The sequence below is a fragment of the Glycine max genome, chromosome 14 (assembly GCF_000004515.6).
Source record: "Glycine max cultivar Williams 82 chromosome 14, Glycine_max_v4.0, whole genome shotgun sequence".
NCBI lineage: Eukaryota > Viridiplantae > Streptophyta > Magnoliopsida > Fabales > Fabaceae > Glycine > Glycine max.
In genome coordinates this window covers 8,999,948-9,010,295 of record NC_038250.2, presented here as the reverse complement: position 1 = coordinate 9,010,295, position 10,348 = coordinate 8,999,948, and the positions used below count along the sequence as shown (strand labels likewise).

Below are 10,348 nucleotides of genomic sequence, written 5' to 3'. Positions count from 1 at the left end.
GTTCTAGAGCTCGTCTCCAAGTTTCCAACCTCTCAATCGACTCCTCCCTCGACTCTCCAAGGAGGACTATGTCATCTGCAAAAAAGCAATGCATCTCGGCGCTATCTCTTGGATCTGTTCCCGTGAGGACATCCAGAATTAAGGTAAAAAGGTAGGGGCTTAAGGGTTGACCCTTGATGCAAACCAATTGTGATGGGAAAATCGTCTGACTCTCCACCCTGTGTCCTAACACTAGTCGATACCCTATCATACATATCTTGGATAGCTCGAATATATGCAACCCTAACCCTTTTCTTCTCTAGAGCTTTTCACAAAATCTCTCTAGGCACTCTATCATACGCTTTCTCCAAGTCAATAAAAATCAAGTGCAAGTCTTGTTGGGCCATGCGATATTGCTCCATCACCCGCCGTAATAAATAAATCGCTTCCATGGTCGACCTTCCCGGCATAAAACCAAATTGATTCTCAGTAACTTAAGTCTCCTTTTTTAATCTCCGTTCGATCACTCTTTCCCATAATTTCATGGTATGACTCATGAGCTTGATTCCCCTATAATTTGCACAATTTTGTATATCCCCCTTGTTCTTATAGATTGGCACTAACGTGCTTCTCCTCCATTCCTCCGGCATGCGTTTTGACCTCATAATTTCATTAAAGAGTTCGGTGAGCCACTCAAGACTTCTATCTCCAAGAGTTTTCCACACTTCAATAGGTATGTTGTCTGGCCCCACCGTCTTACCGTTACTCATTCTTTTCAACACTTCCTTTACTTCCTGTTTCTGAATCCGACGATAGTACTTATAGTTCCGGTCCTCTTCTCTTGTGTCTAGACTGCTAGAGTCATATCCATATCCATCATTAAATAAGTTGTGGAAATACGCCTTCCACCTTTCCTTGATATCTTTTTCATGCACTAAGACTTTGCCTTCTTCATCCTTAACACACTTTATTTGATCCAAATCTCTAGTCTTCCTCTCTCTACCCTTAGCAAGCCTATATATAGATCTTTCTCCGTCCCTGGTTCCTAGAGCTTGGTATAGTCCGTCAAAAGCTTGGGCTCTTGCCTCACTCACCGCCTTTTTGGTTTCATTTCTAGCTATCTTATACTTATCCCAAGTTTCAGAATTTCTACACCTAGACCACTCCTTGAAACACTCCTTTTTTACTCTAACTTTGCTCTGAACATTTTCATTCCACCACCACGATTCTTTACCCCTAGGTCCAAAACCTCTAGATTCACCCAACGTCTCTTTAGCCACTTTAATAATCTCTTGGGACATCTTGTTCCACATATCATTTGCACTTCCTTGTGATTGTCCACACCATCCCTCCCATATCTTTTGTTGGAAGATTCCTTGTTTCTCACCCTTCAAGTGCCACCATTTGATCCTTGGTGCTACCATAGGACTTCTTCTCTTTGCCCTATCTCTAATTCTTACATCCATAACCAAAACTCTATGTTGGGTAGTCAAGCTCTCTCCCGGGATAACTTTACAGTTCAAGCAATACTTCCTATCAGACTTCCTGATAAGGAATAAATCTATCTGAGAACATGTCCCTCCACTTTTGTAAGTTATAAGATGTTCCTCTCTTTTCTTAAACCATGTATTGGCTATAGAAAGATCCAAAGCCTCCGAAAACTCCAAGATGGATTTACCCTCCCCATTCATCTCCCCTAGACCAAAACCCCCATGCACCCCCTCAAAACCTCTAGCCACGCTACCTACATGTCCATTGAGATCCCCTCCTAGGAAAACTTTCTCTCCTTGGGGTATATCCTGAAGTACCCCTTCTAGATCCTCCCAAAATTTTACCTTAAAGTGTTCTGCTAACCCAACCTGAGGTGCGTACCCACTAATAATATTAAAGGTGTCCTGTCCCACTACCAATTTTAAGGCTATGATACGATCTCCTACTCTTCTTACATCCACGACATCCTTCTTCCACTCCTTGTCCACAATAATCCCTACCCCATTTCTTGATCTGATTTTTCCCGTATACCACAGCTTAAATCCCAAGTTGTCTAATTCTTTCGTTTTTTCACTTGTCCACTTAGTTTCTTGTAGGCACATAAAATTGATCTTCCTCCTCACCATAACATCCACTATTTTCATAGATTTTCCAGTAAGTGTGCCTATATTCCATGTACTAAAGCGAATCCTTCTGTCATGAACTAGCTTCTTTACCCACACCCGTTCACGAAAATGTGGGAACACTTGCTTACTTTTCACTACATCCGGACGGCGATGCAGCGGCCCTTGCTCTTTTGACACTGTACTCAAGCCATACAGCGCGTTGCTTCCGGGCAACGACCTAGCATTCACATTATTACGTAATTGATCCATGTCATAGAGATTCGACAAAGTTTTACGTTGGCTGTCGAAAGCCTAACACAACCCTCTCCTTTTATCCGGGCTTGGGACCGGCTAAGAATAGCAAAGCTAACCTAGGCAGGATTCTTGATATTGAAATGATATAGTAAAAAATTTGAAGAGACATTTTATTACATAAAAAAAGGTTAACAAATATAGATTTCTTATATATGCTTACAAGAAACATTGCCAAGAAAAGAATGAGTGGATTGGTGTACCGTTCTCATCAAAATCTTATTAGCTATTACATGATGGAATAGAGTTTAGAGTCTTTAGACTTTAGATTACGAAGTAAACATGTTCATCAGAGAATTTTTAAATAGCTCTGCTGCTATAACAAGAAGCCAACAAGAAGTTGAAAAGAAAACCAAAAAGTGAAATCAGGCTCCATACTTGGGAGCTTTCCAAAGCTTAAAGGCTATCTCATGCAAGAACCTATCTGCCGGTATTGTAAGATTTCCACCATGCTGCATTACAAGAAAACAAAAAACTACAGTGAAGCAAAGGTTATACAGTAACCAAGAATTATAGCTTAAACAAATAACAAGCTTAGGAAAATTCATTAATAGCTAGCACTCAAACCATGATACTTTACAAAAACTGCAAACACTTGCAATCACAGAATCAAATATGTTTATGGTATACTACTAGAAGAAACACTCAAATACACATGTTGATCAATAACATGAAAGTTTTAAAGATTGAAGTATGTAAAGTTGTGCACTGAACATCATTAAGAACAACAAATAGAGAGCATGATCAGACTAATAAGTCATGAAACAAAGCAAAAATAGAAACACTAATTGGAATAAATCATTACTAAATTGTGAATAAAACCTAAAGTAAAATCTAGAAACAAACCTCCATAAAATCTTCAAAAGAAAATCTCTCTGCATTATCCTTGCGAGTCACCGCAGATTGCCATTGCGCAATTAACATGGGAGAATAATGCCTGTATCATTTGATATGGAGATAAATATTCAAGACAATCCAAAGAGAAAGCAAGGATTACTAATCTTCAATTACTATAACTTAGGAAGTGTTTGGTGGACGTGTGCATATCAAAACACGAGTTCTATTTATGTTTGGCATATTTAAAAATATAAAAGAACATGGCAGGGGGTCAAAAAATTCTCCATTTTGGTTTCACTTAAAAGGATAGAACCAAGGAAAACAAACAAAAAATGAATTTTCTATTTCATTCTGTCCATGCGCTAAATGCTACTTTAATTACCTTACATCCTTTCGAGGAATTCCTCCTTTCATAGCATAACTTTGTAGAGGATAAAGCACTGAAAGATGGGAGTTCTTCTCATCTACCCTCTTTGACACAGAAAACTTAGAATCATCACCCTCCAAGATATTGCCATAGCTCACGACAACGGACAAGTGCAGACGTGAACTGATGTCAGATCCAGGTTGCATTTGACTCATTACCCCTCCAACCAAGGCATCCATATATCCCATATCAGCAGCAACCACTTTTTGTTCACCAGCTCCATTGTGAAAGAAAACCAGATCAAAGTGGTCACTGTCCAGCACCTTCCCTTCTTGAAAGCCAAGCAACTTGAGCAGCTCAAGGGCCACGACCTCGGCAGAACCTCCTACCACTAACTCATCCAATTTAAGAACACTAAATCCAAGTTTGGCACTAAAAGACTTCAAGCTTGAATTGTTGGTCAAAATAGCAGCTTTCATTCCCATAAACCTGTATTTCAAAAACGAAATCCTTTATTTGATCCATTTAAATCAATCCTTTGGTCCTTACAGGTGACACTCATTTAAGAACCAGTCCCTACGTTAAAAAACTTAAGTACCTGTAAGTCCTTATTTTGTACACATTGGTCCTTGGTGTTCCTATGTTTCTAAGTATTATTAGTCCCTTAAAAACTTAATTTTTAGTCCTTAAAAGTAAAACTTACTCTTTTTTTTGCTATACTTGAATGATTGTCACCTATAAAGATCAAGACCCTGTTTGGATAACTTGCTCAATAAGCACTTATAAAAGAAGAAAATAAAAAGGTAAAATAAGTTAAGTTTCTTTTACAAGTTAGATAAATTCAACTTATTCACTTCAACTTTTATAGAAAATCTCTCATTTACTTTTCCACGAGCTCAGTTTAACTTATTCATAAGCTAATTTTAACTCACAGGAAAAACTTAATTCATATTACCTTCTTACATTCTTCTCCTATAAATGCAATACAGAAGTTTATCCATACATGGCCCAAATAATTAAAAATGCTACAGAGAAGTTTATCCAAACATGTCAAATAATTAATTTAATCTCTACAAACAACAAACTGGAAAATGGAAAACAAACAAATAAAAGAGAATACCTATCAGGCAAGGTTTGTTTTGGTGAATCCTCTTGGTTGTCACTATCACTGATTTTCCCCTTTTAACAAGGAATAAAAAAAAACACCAATTATAAGATAACAAAAAAAAAATCAAAACTTGACTAAATGGGTCTCACCATATTTAAATAAATGGGACATGCATCCAACAGCACTGCAACTTCTCGAACTGTCCTCTCATCCTCGCTTTCTGGAAACTACATATTCAAGTGAATTTGAATGTGGCAGGGGCATAAATAGGAAAAATAATAATTGAGAAGCGTGTGCTAGGCATTATTACAAACACAAAGAGGATGTGGATTGAGAAGAAGGGAACCTGAGGGGGGAGAGTTTGGGAGACTCAAAAAACCGCAGGAAGATAGAGAAGCGAGAGAGTGAAAGTGAGAGTGCGATGAATCGATGAAACGAGCTAACCCATCACCGAATAAAACCAGGGATCGACTTGGCTTATCTGCCATTGCTCCTTCTGCTTCTGGGTTTTTCACAATTTTGGAATTAGATGCAGAGAGTCCGGATATTGATTTAGCGAATATGATGGTACGTTGTAACGTAGACGTTTGTTTATAAAGAGGAATTCTCTGACACGTTCTTTTGCGGTTTAATTATTTATTTTTCTAATGTTCAATTAGTTTTCTCGTTATTAAATGGTTAAATCACAATAAAAAAAAAGCTTCAATCAAGACCAACAACAGTTATCACAGTGAAAAAACTTGGGTCACTATATTTAAATAAGATTTCAAAACCAACAAGTCCTTCTTTGAGTGGTTTTGAATTCAATTTCTTTAAGTAACATTTTAAGTTTGGATTTAAGTTTTATAAATAAAAAAATATGATTGAAAAAATATATTTTATTAAAGATGATCAATTAGGTGTGTGATAAATATTAATCATTAATAAAATGATTAGATATTCTACATCGATATTATAATAAAAAAAATAAGATTTCAAATTGAAGCGGTCAAAATGAAAAAATAAAATAAAATTAAAGTGTGTTATTTTTCTTTTGTCAAAATAAAATTTAGATATTCAAACTCATGTGTATAACTTTTTTCATTGGCTATAAGTATAATTGATATAGAAAATATACTAAAATTTTTACACATAATTATAGGTTATATAGATCAATCGAGATGATTGAATGTAAAATAATTATAATTGTAAATTTAGAGTTATCTGAATTCTGAACCAAAATTTGACATATTTTAATTTTTTTTTAAATGAAAAACTTACTAAAAGATTTTCACAAATACAATCTAAACATTTTCAAACCTATTTTAAATTATTTAAAACTATTAGATTTTTAAAATTTTAGGAGCAAATGAAAGAAAAATAAAATTAAATTGAACTTATTTTTAAAAAAATAAAAAAATCTAATTAAATCTTTTAAAGATAAAGGGATCTAATTGAATTAAAGGATCTAATTTGACTTTCAAAATTAAGAGAACTACATTAAATCTTAAAAGTAAATTAGATAACAAAAATAATGATGAAATCTTCTTTTGCCTGCTTTCTTTATTTTTTTTGGGTGAATACCTTCTTTATTTATTATTATCTCATCTCATTTTTTTTTTGTTATTAAAAACATGTGTTTAACTTTATGGTTAGGACAAAATATGTATTTAGTTACTTAGGATTTTTTTTTTTATGACTAGTTAGGGGTTTATTTGGTGAAAGATAAAACAAAAATAAAGTTTAGTTAAGTTTATAGTTTCTAAACTTTTTCAATTTTTAATCCCTAACAAACTTTATCCGATCAAGGTTAGTAAATTTTTAAAAATTTTAATTTTTAGTTCTGAACAAAAGTTTGGATTTCATTTTTTTTATTTATGTATTTAATGAGGCTTCACGCATTAAAAATCGAATTTTTAAAAAGTTTAATGTCCTTGATTGGTTAAACTTTTGATAAAGGACTAAAAAATTTAACGAAAAATTGTTGAGAAATCTTGAGTAATCAAACTTTTGTTTAATAATTAAAATACAAATTTAAAAAAATTAGGAACTAAAAACTTAATTAACCTAAAAAAATAAGGTGAACAAAATATGAAAAAGAATTTTTTTTAGTGTAAATTTAATATTTTTTTATATTTATTATATATATAATTGATACAAACAAGTAATACACGTAGATTTTCAGATTTTTGAATATTATTTTTGGCCTAAAAATTACATATTTTAATTTTTGGAGGGTGAAACACACATTCAAAATTTTATAAAAACAAATTTCAAACGTTTTCATATTCAAGAAGAAGAAAATTATATTTTAGTTCATTCCTAATAATTTACAGCCTAATCTATTCATGTATCCTTTCCTTCCTAACTAACTTGGGTCTCAATTCCCACAAAAAATACCTTGCTTGTACGTTCACAAAACACTTCTGTTTTGCAATAAGGCATGATAATTATTCACCTTAAACAAAAAGCATCTTGATTCTAAAATAACAAAAACTTTCTCAAAGTTTTTGCCTCTGCTTTGAAAACAAAACTCGGAATTGAGTTCAACTGCACAAAGAATAATTGATCATAATGGTTTTTTTTATCGGTAAATATTAACTTTTAGAATGTTAATTTTATAAGTAAAGGAAATTAAATTTGTGATTTTTTTTTCACCATGTATCTCTAAGGTTGATGTAAAATTTCAATTGCATGGAATATTCGATGGTTGGGTTTAGATGAAGTCTTTATGTCATTGAATGAGCTATCCAAAGGGCTGCATGCCAATCTTAAATATTAAGGCAGCATACACTTTTTGTTAAGCAATCCAAAAATTAATTTTATTTATTTGGATGTGATGCAGCACCTTATTTTTAATTTGATAAAATAGGATATTTTGTAAAACGTACTTCTTTCAGATTTAAATATAAAAAAAATATTTCAGTTTATTTACTTTTTTTATTTCATATAAAAAAATCTACACTTCCTAAACTACATTTGTTGGTGATAGTAAAAATTTGAAGGGAGCAGGATCGAGAGGTACTATGTTGTGAACGGAATCGTTAATCAATCTTACTATTATTAATTTATTGACTACTAGTAGTCTTTGGAGAAATAAAAAACTAACAGTTATTTAATTACATCTATAATTCATTACCACTTCAGCTTGGCAACAAAATTATTGAATACACTTTAGAATTTTAAATATAAAATGATAACAGTTACTCAATAACAAATGTTAATAAGTGATTTTAGTATATTAATTAAGAAATTAAAAGAATTTTTTTTTATTGAAATGTATAAAATTACACTGTTTATTTTTTTTTATGTTGTTTTATAATTTTCATAATAAATATTTATATTTTTTTAAATTTTTTAATTAATGTCCCAAAAATATTATTTTGCAACACCCTTAATTAATATAGTGAAATATTTGTTTTATTTTATAATTACAAAGTTGAGAAATGTTAACAGTGTATTCAACATTCAACAATCATTTTCCTTTATTACAGTCTCATATCTCCATCGACAAATCCAACTAAAAGTTGGCAACTTGTAAGGGCGGCACGTGTAAGCCAGGTGGTGACAAAAGTACATTGCCCTCTATTGTTTGTATAAATAACAGAATTTTTTATGAAATTGCAATGTAATTCTAATTTCTTTAAATGTTTAAGTAAAATATCAATAAATAAAATAAAAATATTTATTGAGAATTATTTATACTATATTTTTTATTTTTTAAAATTACAAATATATCATGAAACAAATAAATATACTTAAAGAAACATATGATGAGAAATATATAAATTATAGATTAAAAATATAAGACGAACAGTACAACGTGTAGGCTAATTAAAAAAGTCCCTAATTATGATGATTTATTTTTATAGGAATATTTTTAAAATAAGTAAATCAATGTCATAGTATTTAATTTTATGATCTTATTAGCCAGATTCCTTAAATAGAGAATTAATAAATAAATAGAAAGTTTTGATTTCTTAACCAATTACTTTAAATGCACTTATTGTGTAAGATCATAAATTAGTGTTAAAAAGATTTTTAAAGTTAGTTATGAAAACGCTTATTGGCAGTAAAAAAAAACGCTTATTGAGTAAGTAAAAACATTTAAAATAAAATCTGCAAAGATTATTTTACTTTAAATTGATGTATTTAGCCTAAAAGTCAACAAAATAAAGATGTATTTACCCTAAAAAAATAAAATGCAAGTATTGAACGCTATAATTCGTAAAATAATAAACAAACATAAGATCCTTTCTTTATTCAGATTAAATTAATTACTTGATTATACTAGAGTCATGAAATGATTTTTTCCTTTAATTCATTAGATTACAAAATATAAAAGGAAATATTTACAAAAATAAAATACCTTCAGGTACGCCTTATAAAGCATACATAGGATCCTTTCTATATTGAGATTAAATTACTAGATTTATTTTGAAGAATAATTTACAAGATTACATTTCGATTTCTTTACACCAGAATCAAGAATTTTTTTTTTGTTTTCATGTATTTTTTTAATTTAGATTTTTTCATCTAATTTTTAAAATTGAAAGATATAAAAGGAAATGTTTGCATAGATAAAGTACCTTAAAGCACGCCGAATTTATTGGGTTGTGGTAAATTTACAAAACTTTATTTAGTATATTTATACTAATTAACTTAAAAATTTTATTTATCAGAATTTAAGAAAAAATGTAAGAAAATATTTTTATGATAAGTTTTATATTTTTTTTAATGAAATCTCACATTATTTTTATAATATAAATGAATTAAATTTATTTAATAAAATCAACACAAATTTAATTTAACAACAAAGAATAATATGAAAAGATAAATATCTGTAATACATTTTTAACACACTCTTTAAATATAAAGTATTACTTTTTATAAATAAAAAATATGTCTGACTTACTTTTTATTTAAAAACTCACTTATTATAGCTTTTTAATGAGTTTTAATTAATATATTATATAACATATAATCGTTGATTGCAATGGTCAACGCATTGTCAAACTTTGATAAAAAGATATCTCACTTTTTTTAAAGTTAAAAAAAGGTAAAATATTGTTTATTTATGCCTATTATATTGATATATCATTTATGTAATTAAAAATAATAACAAAAATTAGATATATATTTATGATATCAACCAATCAATATATTATATAAAATATAAGCATTGACTATATATCTGTCAGCACCCATATCAAGCACGGGTTAAAATAGATATTGCCTTTTTTTCATATCAAGTTTATCACATATTAATTGTGTAATTAATTTTTTTACCAGTGAAGTCAATCAAAATTATAATCAATTAAAATTTAATTTTTGTTTATATAATTGTTATCAACTTTTGATTGATTTCACTTTATCGATTAAATCAATTGATTTGTGGTCATAAATAAATATCAATCCGTGAAACACTGTATTTTTTTTCAATTTTAATTGATTGTCTCATAAAAGAATTGAATTTTAAATTTAAGTCAATCAATAATTTATTATTTTATAAACTAATTTTATTTATTATCCCTGAAAACATTTTTTATTATAATGTAGTAATTATATTGGATATTATTCTCGTAAAAAGTTTGCAAATTTTAATAACACATCTAAACTTTCGGTTTTAATTATATTAAAAAAGTTTGAAAACGATATATTTACTTATAT

At 29.9% G+C, this 10,348-nt stretch overlaps 1 protein-coding gene across 1 annotated transcript; it reads right to left on the bottom strand.

Moving 5' to 3' along the window:
- Positions 1-2,573: 2,573 nt before the first annotated feature.
- Positions 2,574-5,278, bottom strand: LOC100817041 (uncharacterized). The gene is made up of 6 exons (XM_003544480.5): positions 5,046-5,278; positions 4,849-4,919; positions 4,712-4,770; positions 3,607-4,080; positions 3,234-3,324; positions 2,574-2,839 (listed from the first exon to the last, which is right to left on the bottom strand). Exons 1-6 carry the CDS (start codon positions 5,185-5,187, stop codon positions 2,753-2,755), a joined length of 924 nt encoding a protein of 307 aa, XP_003544528.1. The 5' UTR covers positions 5,188-5,278; the 3' UTR covers positions 2,574-2,752.
- Between the last annotated feature and the right edge of the window lie 5,070 nt (positions 5,279-10,348).